The 25,239-nt window shown below is 43.2% G+C and overlaps 1 protein-coding gene across 1 annotated transcript in view; it reads left to right on the top strand.

The window, feature by feature from the left end:
• PDZD7 (PDZ domain containing 7) overlaps positions 1–25,239 on the top strand; it is a 170,731-nt gene that overhangs the window by 84,797 nt on the left and 60,695 nt on the right. Inside the window, exon 13 of the mRNA XM_030204729.1 lies at positions 21,396–21,487. Within this exon, the coding sequence (XP_030060589.1) occupies positions 21,396–21,487 (92 nt within the window). The remainder of the gene's footprint in view (positions 1–21,395; positions 21,488–25,239) is intronic.

Genomic DNA, 25,239 nt, shown 5'->3' with positions numbered 1-25,239 from the left:
AACTGCAGTACGCTCTTATGGTGAGAGGGGTGTGGTCTGAGCATTTTTTGGATGGGACTAGGAGGGGTCAACTCCAATTTCAGAAGGGGAAGGGACATCTATGTCCAAAAAGATAGACATTGTTTATGTAGACCTTGTTGGATTATTTGTAGTAAATAATTAGCAGATTTTAGTACACACAGCTTCAGCTTTAGAAATGTTAATTTCTTTCTTCATCTCTCTCTCATTCACCCCAGAATAATTCACTGCTGAGTCACTTTAAAGTTGAAGTAACAAAACATCTGTTTACTCACAGTTTGTAGTTAGATTATAATCAGACAGGCTTATATATACATATTACTATACATTTGTATTATCAGCTCCTTCCATGTGCTTAGATGGTAATGGATGCTCACACCACCATAGATCCTCTCAGGTTAGGAGAGATCATGAGCTCCATGTGCTCCATGTGCTGCATGTGCTGTGTCTAACCCCCACAGGAAGTTGCATAGCAGTGTGACCTCTCTAAGTAATTCACATCAGAGGTCACAGAGTAATCACAGAGAAATAATAGGTGACAGGCAATGCATGTAAAATACAATTACATTCCAACAAACCCCTTCTCATGCATAACTGTCATGCAATTATTTATTCATACAAAGTCCAAGCTTTATACGCAGATTCACAAAATGTTCTCTGGGTAACGGTTTGGTCATGATGTCAGCTGTCATCTCACTGGTGTGACAATAGTGTAGACTGATGACCCCTTCTTTTGCCAACTCTCGCACGTTGTGGTATTTCGTTGCGATGTGCTTGGTACGTGACTGAACCTTGTCATTCTGTGACAGTCGGATGCAGCTCTGATTATCTTCCATTATCTGGATTGGTCTCTTTTCAGCTATTCCGAAATCCAGCAAAAGTTTTTCAATCCACATCAGTTCTCTGCACGCTTCCGATACGGCCACATATTCAGCTTCTGTAGAAGACAGACTCACAATACTTTGTTTATGACTGGCCCATGAAATTTGTACATTTCCATACATAAACACATATCCACTTGTGGATTTATAATCAGAATGATCCCCTGCCCAATCTGAATCACAGTAACATATTAGTTTTGGATTACTATTGGCTGAAATCTTTAATTTACAATCAATGGTACCCTTTAAATACCTTACCATCCTTTTAACTGCAGTCCAATCTGATTTGGTAGGTGAGCTGACCCTTCTGCTCAAAATTCCTACTGCATTTGCTATATCAGCCCTGTATGTGGTAGCTAGATATAAAAGCTTACCTATGGCTGATCTATATTGGATGTTATCTGGTAAAGGTTCTCTTACTGTTTCATCTTTCAGAAAATCAGTGATCATGGGAGTGCTTACAACTTGGGCATCTTGCATACCTAAACTTTCAATAAGCTCATTTATTTTCTGCTTCTGGCTTAGAAGATAAGAACCATCATTTTGTTTCTCAATTTCTATACCAAGATAGTATGACACATTACCAAGTTCTTTTATCTCAACATTGAGGTTTAAACACTTTACAATGTCCTTGTACTCTTGCTCACTTTTGCTTGCAATGAGCAGATCATCAACAAAAGCTAAAATGTATGCATATTGTCCATTTGTGCACCTAGTGTACAAGCATTTATCTGCTTCACCTTGCTTAAATCCTAAATTTGTCAATATTTCATGCAATTTTTCATTCCAACATTTTGCACTTTGCTTTAATCCATAAAGACCTTTGTTTAATTTACACACTAGCTGTCTTTGTTTTGTATTTATGAAACCTGTTGGCTGTTCCATGTACAAGTCTTCAGTTATATCTCCGTGAAGAAATGCTGTTTTCACATCAATGTGGTTGACTTGCATGCCTTTTGAGACTGCAATGCTCAGAAGTGTTCTTATTGTCGTGTGTTTCACTACAGGTGCAAACACTTCATCAAAATCTTCTCCATATTTTTGAAGATATCCCTTTGCCACTAATCTGGCTTTATACCTTTCCACTTTTCCTTGTGCATTCCTTTTTAACTTGAATACCCATTTGCATCCTATAGCTTTCTTGCCAGGAGGTAATTTTGTAAGAATCCAAGTATTATTTTTATCCAATGCATCAATTTCTTCTTGTGCAGCTTTATGCCATTCAGCAGCTTCTTCTGCTGGCATTTTCTCAATCTCATCCCATGTTAAGGGCTCTTGAGCTTCTGCTGACTTTGTTAGGTAAGACAGTCTTGGGGGTGGAACACCTTTGTTTTCCCTGGATGAGCGTCTGACAACAGGTTGGTCTGACCTTTCCGCATCCTCTATATCTGTGAGTCCTTCTCCAATTGATTCCCCTTCTCCAACTGTACTGTCTTCTTCAATGATCCTTTCTGTGTCTGCTTCCTCTGCCTGTTCCTCGTTAGATACAGATGAGTTGCTTTCAGACATCTGCCTTGGTATGGCATTTATATACACTGGCATGTCTATTATGGTTCTAGTTTCATATTCTGGATGATAAGGCTCATCTGGGATAATCCAGCCTTTATCAACCCTCTTGTTTTCATCAAAATATGTAACATGTCTTATGCCAACAATGCCAGTTTTCAGATTCAAAATTCTATATCCTTTGTGTCCTGGAGCATAGCCAACTAAAATGCCCCTTTCTGTTGTGGAATCCAGCTTATGCTTTCTTTGCTTTGGTACATGAGCATATGCTGTACTTCCAAATGTTCTTATGTTTGACAGGTTTGGCTTCCTACCATGCCATGTCTCATGTGGTGTGCGCTCAGCGCCTTTAGTTGGCATTCTGTTTTGTAGGTACACTGCTGTGAGAATGGCTTCCCCCCATAGTCTTTTAGGGAGATTGCTATCTGACAGCATACATCTGGTCATTTCCACAAGTGACCTAAATTTTCTCTCTGCAACAGAATTTTGCTCTGGTGTATAAGCTACTGTTGTGATATGCTGAATGCCTTCTTGTTCTAGAAATGTGCGCATGCTTTGTGAAGTGAACTCACCACCATTGTCGGTCTGAAGAACCTTTGGTTTTCTTTCAAATTTATTGCTCACCATGGCTACGTATTTCTTCAGCATGTCTGTGACTTGACTTTTTTCTTTCAGCAAATAGGCCACACAATATCTAGAGAAATCATCCAAGAATATTAGCACAAATCTGTTATTTCCCAATGATGGGATATTAAACGGTCCACATAAGTCACTGTGTATTAAGTCCAGCACTTTATTACTCCTATTTCCTGTGTATGCAGGAAATGAGGGTCTCACACCTTTTTGAGTAACACAGTCTATGCATTTCTCCATTTTACCAGCATCTGCACTTATCTGAATGCCGGTGGCCAGTTGCTTACTGTAAAGATCCTGGATCACCTTAGAATCACGATGTCCCAGGCGGCGGTGCCAGATTTCCAGACTACATTTACCATCATTCTTCCTTACTTGCGCCATATGTGAGGCTTCACCTGAAATGCTCAGTTTATAAACATCATTATGCATAAAAGCTTCAGCATACACTTCATCATTTTTAGAGATTGTGCACTTACTGTTTTCAAAATGAATCACAAATCCCTTCTTATCTAATGTAGATACACTAAGCATATTGCAAACTGCTTGGGGAATATACAAGACATCACTTACAGGAATTTCTTTAACTTCATTAGACACTTTGCATTTTAAGAATCCAATACCTTTTGCTTGGATCTTAGCAGTCCCTGCGTTTGCAGTTTTAAGAATACCTTCCTCTGGACACATTTCCTGAAAGAAATCCTTACAATTGGTTAAATGGCATGTGCTCCCCGAATCCAAAATCCAAGTACTTTCATTTGAATTATTATTTACCATAGTCAAAGATTTTTCTGCCATTAGAAAGCCCTTGTGTTTATCTTTGTCCTTCATACATTTCCTGGTTTGAGAATTCTTTAGTTCCATTGGCTTAGGTGAGCTAGAGGGAGTGTTTTGTGTTTCCTTACACCATTTAGATACATGTCCCTCCTTTCCACATGAGTAGCAAATCAGCTTGCCCTTGGGTGGAGTTTTCCCATAGCTCCGCCTTCCTCTGTTCTTTGCCAAGAAATTTGTTTCATTTCTCTCTGACTTGCTTTGAGAACACATCTCCTCAGAATCATTTATTATGCATTCCTGCCTTAGTTTTGATGTTGTCTGTTCAAAAGATTGCCCTTCAATGGCCTCATTTACAGACCTAAAAACATCAAACTTCTTTGATAGTGAGGTAAAAAGAAATGCTCTTTTCAATGCATCACACATGGGAATTCCTGAAAGTTCTAACTTTTGAAATGAAGACATAAGATGCATAATGTGATCATTACATTTACTTTTATCCCTTAATTTGGTTTCATTCAACTCTGCTAACCAAATTGGTTGCTGCTTTGCATATGTAGTTGCATACATAGCTCTCAGTTTATATAAAATGTCCTTTGGTGTATCTTTTCCCTCCACTAATATGGCTTGTTTCTCTGAGAGAGCTTCCAAAAGCATGCACTTCACATAATAGTTTGCATTGTCCCATTCAGCCATATTTTCAGCTGTTCTGTCTTGGTCTAAGCATATATTTAATCCTTTTGCTCGAAGGAGACATATGAATCTTAGTTCCCACTGCTGATAATTAAACTCAGTTAATCTAGGCACCTTGAGAGAATAGAACAATAGTGAATTTCTTCCCTCAGCCATTTTCTTAGCCTTCTGTCTGCTGTGTGGGGGGAGAGAGAGACAGACTGAATCTTTCCTTTAAAACTTAAGAGAAAAATGTGGCCTTTTTTTCTGCCTGGTAATATTTCTCTTCTTTTTCAATTCCTGAGCCCTGGGCCCATAACCCTTTTGTTGGATTATTTGTAGTAAATAATTAGCAGATTTTAGTACACACAGCTTCAGCTTTAGAAATGTTAATTTCTTTCTTCATCTCTCTCTCATTCACCCCAGAATAATTCACTGCTGAGTCACTTTAAAGTTGAAGTAACAAAACATCTGTTTACTCACAGTTTGTAGTTAGATTATAATCAGACAGGCTTATATATACATATTACTATACATTTGTATTATCAGCTCCTTCCATGTGCTTAGATGGTAATGGATGCTCACACCACCATAGATCCTCTCAGGTTAGGAGAGATCATGAGCTCCATGTGCTCCATGTGCTGCATGTGCTGTGTCTAACCCCCACAGGAAGTTGCATAGCAGTGTGACCTCTCTAAGTAATTCACATCAGAGGTCACAGAGTAATCACAGAGAAATAATAGGTGACAGGCAATGCATGTAAAATACAATTACATTCCAACAGACCTGGTACTTGGCACGTCCAGGTAGCAGAAAGGTGCTCTGATTGAGCAGCTGTCCATGGAAAGAATTAAGGTACGTTATCTCTTTCATCCCCCAGTGACTACTTTCCTCCGCCTTCCACCAAATCTGAGACTATCAAGAGATATGGGGCTATATGACAGTTATAGGAACTATGAACGTTCATGTTACTAAACTCTTTTTAAATTTAACTTCTTAATAAATCTCAATTCAGCGCTGAGGAGTAGCCAAATTGTTAGTGTGGTGGATTGAGAACCAAGGGACCAATGTAATCTCACTTCAGCCTTTATACATTTTTTAAAAATCTTTTAAACTGTGAACCCTCCAGTATGTTATTTTATGTCCCTGGAGGTCTTACAATTAAAAAAAAAAAATCAGAAACAGCTAAAGTGGGATTTGAGCCTGCATTCCGTGGTTCTCAGCCCACTGTTCTAACCATTAGGCCAGTGGTTCCCACACCTGGTCCTGGAGGCACCCTAGCCAGTCAGGTTTTCAGTATATCCACAATGAATATTCATGAGATATATTTACATGCAGCGGAGTCAGTGCATGCAAATCTCTCTCATGAATATTAATTGTGGGTAGCCTGAAAACCTGACTGGCTGGGGTGCCTTCAGGACTAGGTTTGGGAACTACTGGGCTGACTTCTTCCCTCTCCAACACTCTCACAATCCTCTCTTTGACCACTAACTAAAACCCAAAACTGAAACATCGGCACATTTCCAATGGCGAAGACCTTAGCAAATGGGTTTGGCCTACTCCCAATACTCTTCCCACTCCAATATGTCCTCCCTTAAGCAGGTATATAGTTTCTAAGGGTCCAATGGTCCCTTACACTGTCAAAAGCCCTTGTATAGAGCAGAGTGGGATAGTCTCATGGTTAGCGCACAGGGCTGAGAACCAAGGAAGCCAGGGTTCAAATCCCACTGTGGCTCCTTGTAATCTTGAGAAAATCACTTAGGGCCAGATGCACTAAACCTTAACGACCCTTAACGAAGAAATTTTCAACCGTAGCATGCATCAAAGGCCATTTTCCGATGAAGCTAGCAGCTAACGAAACCGGAATGCAAACGAGAAACTACCATTGAAATGTTGACAATTCGGAATGCACTAACCATACCGACAATAGCAACGAATCACTTACCATCAGAAATTTAACGTGAGCTCAGACCTGTCGTTAAGGCCTGAGCTGTCATCTCCCCGCTGGCCCCTGCACCATAAAAATCATGTTTAAAAAGAAAAGTGAGCTCCCCGCTTCCCTCTGCCTAAAATAAAAATGAAACTAACAACAAAAAAGGATTGGGAGGGGGCAAAGGCGCTCATCAGGAGCGTCCTTCACAGACAGCCTTGCCCCCGCCCCGCCCGAATTCACCACTGCTCCCCGCTTCCCCCCCCCCCCCCCCCCGCCCGCTTCAAAGCCAAAATAAAAATAGATGTCGGGAGGCGGGGCTGGGAAAGAGACAGGAAGGAAGGGGGGCCGGGGCAGCCTTAAAAGTTAGTTTGATTTTTATTTTGGTTTTGAAGCAGGGGGGGAAGCGGGGAGCAGCGGCGAATTTGGGCGGGGCGGGGGCAAGGCCGTCCGTGAAGGACACTCTTGATGAGCGCCTTTGCCCCCTCCTGATCCATGCAACCTGTTTGTTTGGTGTTTTTTTTTTTTTGGTAGTTTTGACATTTGTGGCATGCGCAGAGCAGCCAGCATAATGCTTGGCTGCTCTGCGCATGCGTTAGGGGCCGATTACCGACGGGGATTACACAGGTTTGATGCATTGTACTTTACAGTACCGCACCGAACATGTGCGACTTTTTTTTTTTTTGGTGCATCCTTCGTTTTTTTAAAATTCGTTAGGGACTTTAACATTTTAGGTTTTTTAACGTTTGGTTGATGCATCTGGCCCTTAATCCTTCATTGCTTCAAGTACAAATGTAGAGCCTCCTGATTAAGGTGCATTAAGCAATTAACACACAAATTAGCATGCACTGTTACTGCAATAGCATGAGAGCACGTGCTAATTAGTGAAGAGCATGCTGTTTTCAGGTCAGAGAATGGACATGGACTGTATTTAGCACACAATGTCCCTTGTATAGTTAGTACAGGTGCCCTTACTGCCTCCTCAAGGGTCAACTCACAGTAAAGAATATTTCAGTGTGGTAACTGTAGCAGAAATGCAGGACATGCCCCCAACAATGACCACACAGCCATTACCCTCAACACACATTCACACATGCTGTTAAAGCGCAGGAAGTACAAAAATGTACTGCAGTTTAGATTCTAAGCCAAATGGAGACAGGAAGATACTGGCAGTACCTGAATGTAACTTGCCAGGAACTACTGCGAAATGTGTGAGCTAAAATCAAAATCCCTTTCACTTTACCTTGTCTCTAAAACCATACTAATACCTGAAATATGTGAAATGGCCGTTAAAATGAGCAAAAAACATCAATGCACTGCTTTTCATTCTGTTTGCTGGTTCATGTTTGTCTCTTCAGACAGATGAGGGTCATGTCTTTTCCTGGTCTTTAATTTGCATCACTTTGTAGCCTAAAGCCAAGGAGGTCAAGAAATAGAGCACTCAGAAATCAATTTACTTCAAAGAGGAGCATAAAATATTAAACAAGCAACTTCACGCTGTGCAAAACATATTCAAGGATTGACAATTACTTATTTATAAATGTGTAAAAACATTTGACTGACTAAGAGGCTGTCAGTAAAATATAGCCCAGTGAAGAAAGCTTCCGCTAGAGCGGAGAAGAAGGCTAATGGTTAGGGCATTGGCCTGAGAACCAGGAGAACTGGGTTTGATTCCCACAGTAGCTCCTTGGGATCCTGGGCAAGTTACTTAACCCTCCATTGCCCCAGGTACAAAATAAGTACCTGTAAATAATTTATTTATTTATTTACAGCATGTATATCCCACAATTTCCCACCCATGGGCAGGCCCAATGTGGCTTACAACAATCTACATAAAAACACAGCATGTCAGGGGTCAAACAATTAATGTCCTAGAAGTATAATGGAGAAAAGGCAAAAGCGAGGTAAAGAGAGAGAGCAGCGGTGAGTAATGTGAGACCAGGGTAAAGACAGATCAGAAGGTAGAGATGCCTGGCGGGAGTGGTGCTTACGCTTTGCCAAATAGAAAGGTCTTGAGGCGCTTTTTGAAAGTAGGGTGCTCAGTAGTAAGTTTCACCAGTTTAGGCAGTTCATTCCAGAGATGAGCGCTAGAGTAGGAGAAAGTTGATGCATAGGTGCTTTTGTATTTAAGTCCATTATATACTGGGTAATGGAGGTTTAAGTACATTCGTGAGAATCTGTGGGAGTTCCTTGGTGGCAAGTTGATTAGGGTGTCCATGTATGCAGGGGCTTCACCGTAGATGATTTTATGCACCAGAGCGCAAATTTTAAAAGTGATACGGTCTTTGACAGGAAGTCAGTGCAGTTTCTCTCACAGAGGCCTTGTACTTTCAAATCTAGATGCACCATAAATGAGCCTGGCAGCCGTATTCTGAGCTGTCTGTAGTTTTTTCAGAAGCACATCTTTGCACCCTGAGTAGATGCCATTGCAATAATCAAGACGGCTAATGACCAGTGATTGCACTAAAGTGCGAAAGACGTCTCTAGGAAAATATGGTTTTATGTTTCCAAAGAGTGAACTGTTTTGATTGTAACCACAGAAATGTGGTATATCAAATCATATCCCCTTTCCCTTTCACCAGGGCCGCCGAGGGTGAGCAAAATTCCCCAGGCCTGGAATAATTCTTTCAGCCTGCTCAGAGATTCCCAGATTCTCGACTGAAAAAAAGGAGGTTCTAACCTGATGCACTGTACTCTTGTACTCCTCCAGTTTTCAAAAGTAGGACTCCTTACTATCAGAATCTCGAAGTTTCAACCCCTATGTTACTCCTTCCTCAACTGTCTCAGCACAGAGTTATACCAAGGTTGATAGCTCATATCCCACTTAATTGGCAAGTCTTTTAAGGGTGCAACCTCATCAAGCAAAGAAAACAAATAGAGAATAAAGCAAAGATTATTATAATGCCTCTGTATTGCTCCATAGTGTGACCTCTCCTTGGATATTATGTGCCATTCAGGTCAAGACATCTCAAAAAAGATATAGCAGAATTAGAACAGGTACAAAGAACGGCAACCAAAATGATTAAGAGGATAAAATTCCTCTCATATGAGGAAAGGCTAAAGAGGTTAGGGCTCTTCAGTTTGTGGCTGTGGGGGGATATAATAGAGATCTACAAAATCCTCAGTGGAACATGAATCGATTGTTTACTCTTTCAAAATGTACAAAGACTAGGGACACACCATGAAGGTACAAAGTATTACTTTTAAACAAAGAGGGGAAATATTTTTTCACGCAACACATTGTTAAACTCTGGATCTTGCGGCCAGGAGATGTGGTAAAAGCAGTCAGCATAGCTGGGTTCAAAAAAAGTATGGACAAGTTCCTGGAGGAAAAGTCCATAAACTTTTATTAAGATAGACTTGTTGAAAGCCACTGCTTATCTCAGGGATTAGCAGCAACGAATGTTGCTACTTTTTGGGATTCTGTCAGGTACTTGTGACCTGGCATGGCCACTGTTAGAAACAGAATACTGGGCTAAATGGATCTGACCCACTATGGCAATTCTTATGTCCTAGGCAAGTCTTCTGTTATGAACACTCCCTACTACCCAGAGCAGCTCAAGTTCATGACCTTCATGGTTAGGCATCTCCCCTTCCTTTCCTTTCCTTTCCTTCCCTTCCCTTCCCCTCTCCCCACACCCCATATTCAGCATCTCCCCTTTCCCTCCCTATCCATCATGTCCAGTGTTTCATCTTCCCTTTCCTATCCCACCTATATTTAGCATCTCCCCTTTCCTAACCCCCTCCCTCATGTCCAGCATCTTCCCCCTGTTCCCTTCCACCTCTCGGGCCTGCTGCCGGCACCCTACATCCGTTGTAGGAGAAAGTGGGATGTTTGACCACAGAAATCCAAAGCCTGGATAGATTGATCTTAAAAACACTTGTTTATTGATGAAAAAAGATTCAACACAACTGTTGTGTTTCGGCCGTTAGGCCTGCATCAGGAGTCTCGGTCGGCGGAGAACATCTGTTACACACGTTTAAAAGTACGCGGTGAGGTGATCCATATAGTGGGTCTGTAACTCAGTCACCGGAGAGCAGCTGATGCAAACGTTGAAAAACACGTGATGTGTTGATCTATGAGGTGGGTCTTTAAAAAAACCTTTTTTGAAGAAACTTGCTTGTAGAAAATTGGAATGCCAGCGTAAAGCAAAAAAGCTTACCAGGTTTCACCGGACCCGGAGAGCCGGCTCGCCATGGCAGAACAACCGGCTTGCAAGATGTTAAAACATTTAACAACTGGCTCTTGCGATCCGGTGCGAGCCGGCTCCAGCACACCACTGGGTTTAGTAAAAGGGGCCCTAAGTGCTGAATATCACACTTAGGGCCCTGTTTACTAAGCCGCGCTAGCATTTTTAGCGCATGCTAAACACTAGAGTCGCCCATATGTTCCTGGGTGACTTAAGAGGGGCATAATCGAACGGAAACGCCTATCTCCATGGGCGTTTATCTCTGAGAATGGGTCCTTGAAGGGGCGGGCCGAACCATATTTTCGAAAAAATGGACATTTTTGAGCTGGGCGTTTGGTTTTTTTAGCGATAATGGAAACTAAAAACGCCTAGCTCAAAAACGTCCTAATCTGAGCCATTTGGTCGTGGGAGGGGCCAGGATTGGTAGTACACTGGCCCCCCTGATATGCCAGGACACCAACTGGGCACCCTAGGTCAGTGCGGTGGACTTCAGAAAAAGCTCCCACATGCATAGCTCCCTTACCACGGGTGCTGAGCACCCAACCCACCTCCCCCAAAACCCACTACCCACAAATGTACAACACTACCATAGCTCTTAGGGGTGAAGGGGGCACCTACATATGGCTTCATTTTCAGTGTTTTAGTCTGGTGTATGTGTGTGGTTTTTTAATAGCCATAATGTGTATGAGATGTATATATGCAAATTAATATGCTGATGTGTGCTAAGCCCCCCCCCCCCCCCCCCCCCCCCCCCAATGAATCAGTCAAACTACATCCATGGGAAAGGCTGTTAGGAGTAAAGCTTATACACTAAGCAAAAGTGATTGCATTACTTATAGGACTACATTACGCACAATGCACTGCTCATACGTTACAGCAGGAAGTAACTACAGCACTAAGAAGTGAGAACAGTATTAAATGCATTTTAGAGGTTTTTTTGGAAGGAATTCACTCAAGGCAGTATACAGTAAGAATAAATCAAACATAAGCAATAGACAATTTACAGCAGTAAAAATATTCAAATAACAATACAAAGTATGGCATGCACATAGATACAAGGCATGCACACACTACTAGGGGCAGAACAACAAGCAGAACTAGCCCCCCCCCCCCCCCCCCCCCCCCCCCCCCCCACACACACACACACACACATGGAGCCTGAAGAATCTCTTATCTAGGCAGCAGAAGATCACTAGTTTAAAAGGCATGGTGCATGCCCTAGGTTCCTTTTTAAGTACCTAGTAAAGAATTTTATTTACTGTGTCTGCGTTGGTTTCCTTGGTTTTATGAGCGGTCAGTATCAAGGAGTCTTTGCAGTTTTGGCTTGATAAAATCAGGGGAAGAATGTACCATGCAGCTGCTTGGAAGGGTTCTGCACCAGCTAGTGAAGTAATTGGGAAAAATGACTTTCTCTCTCACTGAATGAATAAATCATGTCACTGCAACTCAAGCAGGCAGTGGATAATGACAAGTGAAGAATGCTCATTTTTCATTTTGGAAAGAATGCAGCCCTCCACCTCCTCCTCGCCAAGCTCGAGGATCTCGCTACAGAAAGAAAAAGCTGCTTCTCCAGGCTCCTTTGTCTGGGTAGCCCTGATGTACTAAAGTGGTTTTCCCATTTTCTGCTTATGAGGGTGAGGACGTTGGTGCTGGTTGGTTTTCTGCAAGCTCCTACTTTTCAAAGATCACCTGCGAGCAAGCGCAGTTCTCCACATCAAGCCTAGATAACACCATTTTCTACATCAACCGGCCACCTTTATCCATACGTTTATTCATGTCTTCAAAAAAATGTAGTAAATTGGTGAGGCAAGACTTCCCTTGGCTGAATCCAAGCCGACTCTGCCACGTTAAATTATGTTTCTGTGTTCAGTAATTTTATTCTTTATAATAGTTTCTACCATTTTGCCTGCAGGTACATCAGGTTTATCAGTCTGTACTTTTCTGATCACCCCCTGGAACACTTTAAAAATAGGCATTATGTTGGCCACCTTCCAATCTTCGGGTGCCATGGACGATTTTAATGGCAGGTTACAGATTGCTAATAGTAAATCTGCAATTTTTCAGTGCCCTGGGGTGTATACCATTCAGTCTGGGTAATTTGCTGCTCTTTATCGTATCAGTTTGGCTTGCATCATCTTCCAGGTTCACCGAGATTTAGTTTAGTTCTTCGGAATCATCCTTAAATACCATTTCTGGCACCGGTATCTCCCTTACATCCTTCTCTGTAAAGACTGAAGCAAAGAATTAATTTACTCTCTGCTATAACCTTGTCCTTCCTGAATGCTGCTTTCACTCCTTGATGATCTAACGGTCCAGCTGACTCCCTCACAGACTTTCTACTTCTACTGTACCTTAAAAAGGATTTCCTGTGAGTTTTTGCTTCTACAACAAGTCTCTTGTGATTTTCTCTTGGTTGGCTTTCTTTTTTTATCAGTGCTTTGCATCAGTGGCCTAGCCACAGGTGGGCCTTGGTGGGCCAGGGCCCACCCAACAGTAGCACACGTTTGGCGCTAGCTGGTGGGGATCCCAAGTTCAGACACCTGAAGACGTCCCCCTGATGTTAACAAAAACACTACTCTCCATGATACTGGCACCTGCGCATGCTCAGTTTTCAGTGCATGCCTGCTGCAGACTGCCAAGGTGGAAAGATGCGTTTTCCCGCCAGCTGAGATATTTTTTGGTGGTGGTTTGGGGGGGGGGGGGAGAACACTTGGTGCCCACCCACTTCTTGCCTAGGCCCACCCAAAATCTGTTGTCTGGCTACGCCCCTGCTTTGCATTTAACTTTGCAGCGCTTATGCTGCTTCCTGTTTTCTTCATTTGGATCATTTTTTGAACGATGCTCTTTTTGACTTTAATTGCCTCTTCCATTCACCTTTTAACCATGCCAGTTGTTTGGACTTCCTTCCACCTTTTTGATACACGGAATACATCTGGTCTAGGCTTCCAAGATGGTATTTTTGGTTTGATTTAATTACTTAATATACCGCTTAATACAGTTAAGTTTTAAAACTGTTTACAATAAAACAGGAATAAGTACAATGAGTACTCTAACAAGTAAAACCAAATTATATAATTAACCAAAATCAAATTAAATAATCGGCAATCATCACAGTCAGAAATCGACTTGGTATGTTTTTAAACAATGTCTATGACTGATTTAAACTGCTAACTTTACAGCTGCATCTTTAGCTTCTTTTAACCATTTTCTTCATAGTTGTTCTTTCAAAAGTTAAATGCTAAAGCAGTACATTTCTTTGTGTCTACACTTTACTACTACTACTTATCATTTCTATACTACTAGATGTATGCAGCGCTGTACACTAAACATGTAAAAGACAATCCCAGGAATTATTAGGAAAGGTACGGAAAACAGGTGTGAGGATGTTATAATGCCGTTGTATCGCTCCATGGTGCGACCGCACCTTGAGTATTGTGTTCAATTCTGGTCGCCGCATCTCAAGAAAGATATAGTAGAATTGGAAAAGGTGCAGCGAAGGGTGACTAAAATGATAGCGGGGATGGGACGACTTCCCTATGAAGATAGACTAACTAGGGCTTTTCAGCTTGAAGAAGAGACGGCTGAGGGGAGACATGATAGAGGTATATAAAATAATGAGTGGAGTGGAACAGGTGGATGTGAAGCGTCTGTTCACGCTTTCCAAAAATACTAGGACTAGGGGAGGGGGCATGCGATGAAACTACAGTGTAGTAAATTTAAAACAAATCGGAGAAAATCTTTCTTCACCCAACGCATAATTAAACTCTGGAATTTGTTGCCGGAGAACGTGGTGAAGGCAGTTAGCTTGACAGAGTTTAAAAAGGGGTTAGACGGTTTCCTAAAGGACAAGTGCATAAACCACTACTAAATGGACTTGGGGAAAAATCCACAATTCCAGGAATAACATGTATAGAATGTTTGTACGTTTGGGAAGCTCGCCAGGTGCCCTTGGCCTGAATTGGCCGCTGTTGTGGACAGGATGCTGGGCTCGATGGACCCTTGGTCTTTTCCCAGTGTGGCATTAGAGCTTACAATCTAATCAAGACAGAAAAACAGAATAAATAAGGGATGAGGGAATTATTTAAGGTGACAATGATAAAACAGACATGGGTACTGAACAAGTGAATACGAGTTAGGCGTTAAAAGCAGCCTCAAAAAGGTGGGCTTGTAGCCTAGATTTGAAGACGGCCAGAGATGGAGCTTGACGTACTACTGACTCACGAAGTTTATTCCAGGTGTGTGGTGCAGCGAGATAAAAGGAATGAAGCCTGGAGTTTGCAATGGAGGAGAAGAGTACAGATAAGAGAGATTTACCTGAGGAACGGATTTCCGGGGGAGGAGTGTAGGGAGAGATAAGAGTGGAGAGGTACTGAGAAGCTGCAGAGTGAATGCACTTGTAAGTCAATAAGAAGAGTTCGAACTGTATGTGGAAATGGATAGGGAGCCAATGAAGTGACTTGAGGAGAGGGCTAATATGAGCATAGCGACACTGGCAGAATATAATTCATACAGCAGAGTTTTGAACAGATTGAAGGGAAGAGAGATGGCTTAGTGGGAGACCTGTGAGAAGCAAATTGCAGTAGTCTAAGTTATTAACTCCAAATTTGATCATGCTCTGATCAATATTGCCATGCAACCCCAACACCGTTACTTTATTTATTTATTGCATTTGTATCCCACATTTTCCCACCTCTTTGCAGGCTCAATGTGACTTACAATACATCATGGATGGTGGAAATAGATAAGAAAACAGGCATTTAGTATTACAAAAGGATTTTGGGTACATGATAATGATAAAGCATGATGATAGTATAACAAGCAAGTTTTATAAGTCAATTCTGGATATATGTGGAGGAGTTCACATTTGTTGATCTTTGTGGTATGCCTTGTTAAAGAGATGGGTCTTCAGTAGTGTGCGGAAGTTAGTTAGTTCATACATCGTTTTCAAGTTGCACGGCAGTGCATTCCAGAATTGTGTGCTCAAGTAGGAAAAGGTTGACGCATGCGTTAGTTTGTATTTTAGACCTTTACAGTTGGGGAAGTGAAGATTAAGGAATGTGCGGGATGATTTTTTAGCATTCCTGGGTAGTAAGTCTATCAGGTCTGGCATGTAGGCTGGGGCATCTCCGTGAATGATTTTGTGAACTATACTTCTTGCGCCAAGTCTTGTATTCCACTAAGGACAACATCTAAAATAGTTCCTGAACCATTAGCTTTATGAAGCAGTCATTTATTTCATCTAGGAACTTTATCTAGGAACAGTGAAAATCAAGAAATTTTGCTCCAAATATTATGATGAAACAGAAGTACTGACACTACAAACTAAAACAGTATAAAAGTATAGAAAATAGAGGAGAAAAATCTCAGCACAAAAAGTCAGTTGTTCCAAAACACGATAACAGTCTGACTATATTTCCATTACTAGTTTAAAAAAAACTCCACTACTACCATGCCACTTTATAAAGCTTATCAAAACTTCAAAAATACAAAAGCATATGGTGAACATCAAAGAACGTTACTAAAGGGTTCTTAAATGTTCTTGAATATTTAAGCTGATGTAACAGTAATTCCGTTATTACAATAGTCTGTAATGCCCAAAAATTTGAAAATCACTTAACTAAATAGCCCTTTCTCCCATGACCTTTGCTCAGTCACAGTCTTGCCACATCATTTATTTCCATTGTATCCTTAAAACATAAAGGCCCTGATGTTCAGACCATGGGAGATAGGTGGGCTGTCTCCCATGGTCCGCTCTGAACCCGGATATTCGATGCTGGCCCATTTCCAGAGACCGGCATTAAATATGCAGTTTGTCTTTGGCCGGTTTCACCTTAACCAGCCAAGCCGTTTTTTTAGCACTGGCCAATTAAGTTGGAGCCAGCCATAGTTTTTCCACCAAACTAAGCTGGCTATGTTTAAGCCATAACTGGCAATATTCAGTGCTGGATAGCCAGTTAGATGCCGTTTCGGCAGTCATTTCCCTTTTAAATATCAGGCAGAAAATCAATACTGCCCCAAAAATTCAGGATCGGTACATTAAACTGCTCTATTGCCAATGAATACCAATATTAAGTAACTCTAGCACCAAGTAACATTTGGAGAGAAAAATGAACCATTACAAATGTTTGAAAAATGTTAGAAGGTTTTAACTAATTAGCACAAGACCCACAGTTATAACATAATAACGCAAAGGTCAATTCTCAAAAAATGTTGAATGCTTCACTAGAGGTAGGTCTTGTCAGACGAATCTGATTGATTTCTTTGACTGGATGACCAGAGAGCTGGATCAAGGGAGAGAGCACTAAATGTGATGTATTTAGATTTTAGCAAAGCCTTTGACATGGTTTCACATAGATGACAAATAAACTGTATGGGCCCTAAAGTGACTGACTAGAAGACAACAGATGTTACCAGTGGTGCGCTGCAAGGTTCGGTTCTTTTTTTTTTTTTTAATCTTTATTTATAAATTCTTAGACTCGTAGCATAATACAACACATTATCAGTTTTTAACATATCTATATAAATAAAATCCCCCCTCAGACGTTCTGAAGCTCACTCCATCTGTCCTGAACTCCTGTCCTCCTGGTAGGCTAGGCTATTCGGACTACTCACCCTCAGTCTGAGCCACGCCCATCTGGGCTGTAGGCCACGCCCCATCTGCACATAAAAAGCACCCTCAACGTTCTAAAGCACACTCTGAGGCTTCAACAGTTTGTATGTTCGAAGCTCTGTAACCATTTTTAAGCACACTACATCTCTGCCCCGCCCTGACCTATCAGAGAAGGGAGGAGTGTCACAGCTGCACCGCTCTGACCTATCAAAGGGAACTGAAACAGGAAAAGGGAGGAGCGTCACACCGAATGACGGACCTATCAGAGGGAAGTCAAATAGAAGAAGGGAGGAGCGTCAGAGGCCAAGGGGACCCTATCAAAGGGAACTGAAACAGGAAATGGGAGGAGTGTCACACCGAATGACGGACCTATCAGAGGCAAGTCAAATAGAAGAAGGGAGGAGCGTCAGAGGCCAAGGGGACGGCCGTATCTACCTCTCATAGGTTTCCTTGCTTTCTTTTCAGTGTATTGCAGCTGCAGCCACTTAGGTAAGTCTAGCAAGCCTGTCAGCTACTGAATACAGAAAGCAAAAGATAGCATGTGGGAACTTGCTCCATTTTGTTCTCTGGAATGCATTGATTATTATACAAATGGTCTTGCTTTCATTATTTTCGTAGGGGCTGTCTTCATGACTGTCCACAGTCCCCCCCAGTCCTGACACCTGACAGGGGGGACAGGGAAGGACACTCACTGTCTCACATACGCACTCGCACACACTCATTCTCACATACACACACACTCTCTCACAGACACACTCACACCCACTCTTTGTCACATACACACACTTGCACATTCTCACTCTCACACAGTCACTCTCACAGACACTCTCTCAAACATACACACTCCGCGCAAAACCTTGCTAACGCCCGTTTCATTTCAGCCAGAAACGGGCCTTTTTTACTAGTTTAACATATTTCTCAAACTATCTGATAACAAATACTTCTTTCACCCCACCTCCCTCCCCTCCACCCTCCCTATTGCCCTCAAATACCCTCCCTTCTTGTCTTCTCCCTAGTGCAGTTGTCCTGGACTCATGGTCTCTATTTCTATTGCCTTTATAAGAAAGAGTTTCTCAATATCCATAATACTCATGATGGTGGTACCACCAGTTGGGGGGGGCATCGAGCTCTACCCCGGCCTGGGACCTCCATACATTGTATTTGTCCCATATTTTAAAGAATTGGGTTATTTGTTCATTGTAAATGGCCGTCATTTTTTACGTGCAAGGTTCGGTTCTTGAGCCATTTTTTAAAAACATTTTTGTAAGCGATATTGCTGAAAAGAGTAAATGAAGGTTCTTGAATTCTTAGCCTGAGCTAAAAGAAATGTCTGAGAGTTCTTTTTTTTTATTTTATTTTTGTTCAAGGTAAGTCCTGCATATGAGGGGATAATAGTTAATTACTCTTGAGCATATGACAGCACAGTTGGGAAAAGGTTGTTCAGCTCAAGTCATCCATCAAAGAAAGGAGGCAGGAACCAATTCAGCAAAGTCATCTGGAAATCAGAGCAGGAAACGGATTAGATCTCTGACTATTTTATTAAATATCTGACATTTAAGAGGCGCAGGGCAATGGGCGGGAAAGGTGAACGATTCCGATAAAATTCATTCAAGAAAAACATGGAAGTTTTACTTAATGTGAGCTATACACTTTTATCTCTAAAGAAACTTAATTTCAGTTTTATGTGAACAGTGCTTCAAATGAAAGTTTTCCTGGTTTACCAGGCATCTCTAATCTAAAAGTGAAATTAAAATGGGTATAATTATTTACTATGTTTAAGTATGCATGATCCTTCATACTGGTTACTTTATTAATATGATCACAGCATCTACCAAAATATTTCTAGCTTAAACATCAATGTTTGTATCACATGAGATGTGGGAGGACAATTGTGTCAAGGGCATCTAGGTCAGGAAATGAACGTTTATTTATTTATTACCAGGGGTGTAGCCAGACTTTGGCGGGAGGGGGGTCCAGAGCCTGAGGTGAGGGGGCACATTTTAGCCCCCCCCCCGGTGCCGCCGACCCCCCCCCCCGCCATTGTCGACCCCGCCGCCACCACCACAAACAACTTTGCCCCCCCCCCCGCCGACGACCCTCTCGACCCCCTCCCGTCACCAACCCACTGTCACCTACCTTTGCTGGTGGGGGGCCCCAACCCCCGCCAGCCGAGGTCCTCGTCTTCTCACAAAAGGCTTCCTTCTGTTTCTGACGTCCTACACGTACAACATGCAGGACGTCAGAAACAGAAGGAAGCCAGGACCTTGGCTGGCGGGGGTTGGGGTCCCCCACCAGCAAAGGCAGGCGATGGCGGGTTGGCGGCGGGAGGGGGGGTTGAGAGGGTCATCGGCAAGGGGGTCCAGGGCCAAATCTACGGGGGCCCAGGCCCCCCTGGCCCCATGTAGCTACGCCACTGTTTATTACAATATACTTGCTATACCACCTCACCATTTAGGCCACTGGGCCAGATTCTATAATGGCACAAAAAATATCAGTACCAGAAAAAACTGCGCTTAGCGCTATTCTATAAACCTCGCAAAGTTAGGCGCAACTTATAGAATACATGTATCAGGCCATTCCGTGACTAAAATTTAGGCGTAGCCATTTACACAAACTAAAACCTGGTGTAAATTGCCCATGTCTTATTTAGGCACAGATCGGGCATATTCTGTAACAGGGCACATAATCTTTAGGAATGCCCAAGATCTGCCATGCCTCTCCCATGGCCACACCCCCTTGTGTGATACACACATTGGAATTTCCACGCACCACTTTACAGAATACGCTTAGAAAGTTGTGCGCATAAATTCTGATTAGTGACAATTAGTGGCTTGTTAGTGGCCAATTATTGGCGCTAATTAGCTTGCTAGTTACTTTGCACGCATAAATTGGCTATGTGTGCAGCTTTGTGTATGCAGCTTTAGTTGCCATTTATAGAATCTGGGGGAATATGTGCAAAACTGAGTCGATATTTTAAAAAAGGCTCACCGAACACAGAGACTTTTATACAATACACTAGTAAACGAGGCCTGTTTCAAACAGAAAGGAAATGGGCGCTAGCAAGGTTCCAGGGCCTCCTCCCTCCTCCTGTTGCCCCCTCACCCCTCCTCTTCTCCCCTCACCCCCTCCTCCTCCAGAATCTTGCTACCCTTTAGGATTCCAGAAACATGATACTCCTCCTTATCCCTTATTTGTCCTGAATAGGTTGTAAGCTCAGTAGAGCAAAGACTGCTTCTTCGTGTTCAAGTGTACAGTGCTGCTTACATCTAGTAGTGCTCTAGAAATGATTAATAGCAGCAGAAGCGCAGCCAGGTTGACGACGTGAGGGGAGCGAGAGCGGCGCAAGAGCGGACTTCCGCCGGTGCCAGAGCACATTTTCAATGCAACACATTGAAAAAAAATAGGCACCAGCAGAACTCCGTTTGGGGGAGCGGCCGCTCCCCTGGCACCCCCCCCCCCCCTGGCTACGCCACTGAATAGCAGTATTAGTCTTTGGGATTCTGGAATCACGATACTCTTTGCAAAGAGGTGGGAAAATGTGGGATACAAATGCAATAAATAAATAAATACATTTGTCCTGTTTGTCTCATTAGATTGGAACCTCAGTCAAGCAGGGACTGTCTCTTCATGTGCTGCATATTTCTAGTAGCGCTGTAGAAATGATAAGTAATTTATTTTTATTTTATTTATTTGGTGCATTTTTACCCCACATTTCCCACATGAGCAGGCACAATGTGGCTTACATTAAATCAAGAGGATACAATACATTGATGGCACAGAATCGGAATGTGACAGGAGGGGAAGGTACATGAGATGGCACGGGGTAAATGTCAGGGGTGAAGAGCCAACAAGCGAGAGAGGTTAAACATTGGAGTTGCCAGTGGAATAAGCCTTGTCGAATAAGAATGTTTTTAAGGACTTCTTGAACAGTTGGTGGTCTTTAAGTGGTTTTGGCAGAACATTCCAGGATTTTGGACTGATGTAGGGGAAGGACGAAGCATAAAGGGTCTTGTATTTAACATTAGTAATAGTAGTAATTGTCCCAAAGGGACAGGGAAATCCCTTCTATACCTGAATGAAGCTTGTCTTGAGCTACTTGTGAACGGGTGTGAGCGAAATCTAAATAAATAAATGGCTGTATGACATGAAATGAAGCTCGCATTTCTGATTTCTCATTTTAGATATGTCATTGCTGCTGCTGACCTGGGAAGGTTTGATAGTATAGTGACGCCTGTGGAGCTTGAAGCTTACGAAGTCCTCAAAAGCAGAGCAGGTAATATGAAAATATGTGTAAGGTAATGTAAATTAGGAATGCCAGTGTGTGATTAAAAAATTCATTACCTTTGTCCACTACAATCCATTGAAAATTCAGCTGCACATAAATCTCAAGAGAATTATATTGGCTCCCCATCCACTTCTCTTATTCACTGAGAAATGTGTAAGAAGAACATAAAAATAGCGATACTGGGTGAGACCAAAAGTCCATCTAGCCCAGCATCCTGTTTCCAGCAATGGCCAGTTCAGGTCACAAGTACCTGCCGGATGCCAACAAGTAATAAGACTAGCAGTGGCTTTCCCCAGGTCTACCTTAACAGTTCATGGCCCTAACTTCCAGGAACTTATCTAAACCTTTTTAAAGCCCAGCCATATTAACTTCTTTTCACCACATCCTCCAGAGATTATCTATGTGCTGAGTGAAAAAAAAATATTTTCTCCTCTTTGTTTTAAACATTTTACTATTTAACTTCATGACATGCCTCTCTAATGTTTCTGCTTTTTGAAAGAGCAAACAATTGATTCACATTTGCTTATTCCGCTCCACTCGGGATTTTGTAGACCTCTTTCATAGTATATCATAAGGAAAGAAGGCGTAGCCCAGTGGTGTTCCTGGCTTGGATGGCACCCGGGGCGGAGCGCCGATGCGCCCTCCCCCCGGGTGCAGCGCCCCCCCTGCTAAATGACACCTTCCCCCCTCCGGCGAAATGACACCCTCCCGGGTGCACGCCTTTGGGGGGGGGTGCCGCAGCGTGCGCCTGCTCCGAGTTCGCTAAACTTCGCTTCACTGCAGCTCCCTCTGCCCCAGAACAGGAAGTAACCTGTTCCGGGGCAGAGGGAGCTGCAGCGAACGAGCGACGGTTTAGCAAACTCGGAGCAGGCGCGCGCCGCGGCACCCCCCCAGCGGCGTGCACCCGGGGCGCACCGCCCCCACCGCCCCCCCCCCCTTGGTACGCCACTGGCGTAGCCTAATGATTAGAAAAGCAGGTTGTCAAATCAGCGGAGCCCAGTTCAAGTCCCACTGCAGCTCCTTGGCTCTTGGGCATGTCACTTAACTCTCAGTTCCCTCAGGTACAAAGGTGCACCGAAAAATGGCCTGCACTGTTGTAGGCGTGTGTACTGGATATGCACAGGTCCATTTTCAGCCTTTCAGCACGCCTGCATAAAAGGCCTTTTTGGCTGAAAATGGATGTGCGGCTAATTAAAAATTGGCGCACGTCCATTTTGGGCCTGAGACCTTACCACTACCCACTGACTTAGCGGTAAGGTCTCGCTCGTTAACCAGGCGGTAATCATCAGCCCAGGTACACTGCCGATTACCACCCAGTAGAAAATAAAATATATTTTCTGCCGCATGTATCGGACATACATAAAAAAAATGGAATTACCGCCCGGGGCATGCAGTAGCCAGGCGGTGGTTCCAAATTGGTACTCATTGGACATGCGTAGTTGCCTAGGTGCCTTAGTAAAGGCTGTGAGCCCTCCAGGGACTGAAAAATACTGTACCTGACTGTTTTAGCTTTTGGGCTTGCAGGCAGGATATAAGAAATTAAGAGGACCTTTTACTAAAATGCATTAAGATTTGCAGGTAATGCAGCTTAACATGGAATTTTCCTGTGCACTGCCTGCAAATTTAGCACATCCATATTTTAGAGCATTTTTATTTTATTTGCATGTCATGTGCTAATATGCACATTGGCTAGCGCCTGTGACCTGTAAAATATCAAGAAGAGATGTCAAAGAGGTGGTGAAAGAAACAGTCAAAGGAAATACCACCTGGAGTGGCAACTCCAGGAGGACCAGCAAAAAAGACGCCAACAAACACCAGTAAGGCATCGAGGATAAAATGTATTAGCACATCAACCCAACGTGGCCACGATTAGGTATCTGCCTGCATCAGGGGTAATAAATCTCACTGGAGAAAAATACACTGCTCTGCTGCAATGCAGTGGATGCTAAAAAGTGGCCACGTTAGGTCGATGTGCTAATACATTTTATCATGGTTGCCATACTGGTGTTTCTTGGCATCTTTAGTTCTGGCCCTCCTGCAGTTGCCACTCCAGGAGGTATTTCTTTTGACTGTATAATGTTAATGAGTGGAGGAGTGGCCTAGTGGTTAGAGCACCAGTCTTGCAATCCAGTGGTGGCTGGTTCAAATCCCACTGCTGCTCCTTGTGATCTTGGGCAAGTCACTTAACCCTCCATTGCCTCAGGTACCAAACTTAGATTGTGAGCCCTCCTGGGACAGAGAAATATCCAGAGTACCTGAATGTAACTCACCTTGAGCTACTACTGAAAAAGGTGTCAGTAAAATCTAAATAAAATAAATAAATAAATGCAGGAGCACCAAACACATCCTATGTGCATTAACCACTTACATAGTAACATAGTAAATGACGGCAGATAAAGACCTGAATGGTCCAGCCAGTCTGCCCAACAGTCACACTCGTCAAGCCATGATTAAACCAGCAATGAATGTGATATAAAATGCTTGATCATTGTCTCTCTTTGGCATTTCTGGGATATAGACCGTTAAAGTCCACCCAGCCTAGTCCTAAGTTTCCAACTGCCGAAGTTGAAGCCCAGTCCAGCCTATTCAAATCCGTCTTGTCAATGCCTGGCACTGTCCTCATGTTCCAAATTACTGGAGTGTCTGTTGAAGCCCTCTCCAGCCCGTCCTAAACTGGACTGCCACATACAGGTCTCAGACCGTACAAGCCTGCGCAGCACCAGCCTTAGTTCTTCACAGCCAGAGTCGCTATCTAAAGTGCCAATCGACATGCAAACACACATGCAACCATTTATATTTTGGGGGGGAGGTTTATACCATTCATTTTCTAATTAGAAATACCATGCCTCGTGTGTTAAAGGCTTAGTAAAAGGGCCCCTAATTAAACTTAACTATCATATCCCCTTTATCTGTCTCTTCTCCAAGCTGAAGAGCCCTAATCTCTTAAGAAGCTCCTGAGAAAATTAGAAAGTCATAGGATCTGACTTATTGTGGTTTAAGAACTGGTTAAAAGATAGAAAAGAAAGAGTAGTGTTAAATGGTCAGTATTCTCAATAGAGAAGGGTAGATAGTGGGTTCCCCAGGGGTCTGTGCTGGGACCTCTACTTTTTAGCATATTTATAAATGATTCTCGTCACCCGAGAAGCATCGGCACCGGGAGGATCGCTCAGCCTCCATTCAGGAGGTGCCAACGCGGCGGTCATCTGGCAGCCAGGTACCGGCTCTCGAACCTCATCTGATTCTACCACCGACTCCCGTACCAGCCCCACAGCTTGTTCCGATGGCAGCCCTCGATGAGTGTCTCCGGGCCATGCTTCCAGGCCTTCTGGAAGGGATGATGCGTCCTTCTGCCTCGGTACCGCAGGTGCTGAGACGGCATCTGGCCTATCTCCTGCACGGAGGTCCCCGCCCTCAGTACCGCTTGCAGTGCCTGAGCCGGTTCCCACCCGGGTGGACTCTCCCTCAACATCGGTGGAGGAAGCTTCGCCGGAGTCCAGGCAAGGGTCCACTTATCGATGCCCTTCATGAGGACATCGATCCTCGAGGTCGAGGCAGGCTCGGGTTTGGGCTGTTCTTCGAGAGCTATTGTCTGATACCGAACAGGAGCACTCATGGAGTAAGGAGGAAGACCCCAGATTTTTTTCGGAGGAAGATTCTCAGGGGCTTCCATCTGATCCCACTCCGCCTATTGAGGTTAGACAATCTCCACCTGAGTGTCTCTCCTTTTCATCTTCTGTCCG

The sequence above is a fragment of the Microcaecilia unicolor genome, chromosome 5 (assembly GCF_901765095.1).
Source record: "Microcaecilia unicolor chromosome 5, aMicUni1.1, whole genome shotgun sequence".
Lineage (NCBI taxonomy): Eukaryota > Metazoa > Chordata > Amphibia > Gymnophiona > Siphonopidae > Microcaecilia > Microcaecilia unicolor.
The sequence above is the reverse complement of the archived record's forward strand: the minus strand, read 5'-3'. Positions and strand labels throughout refer to the sequence as shown.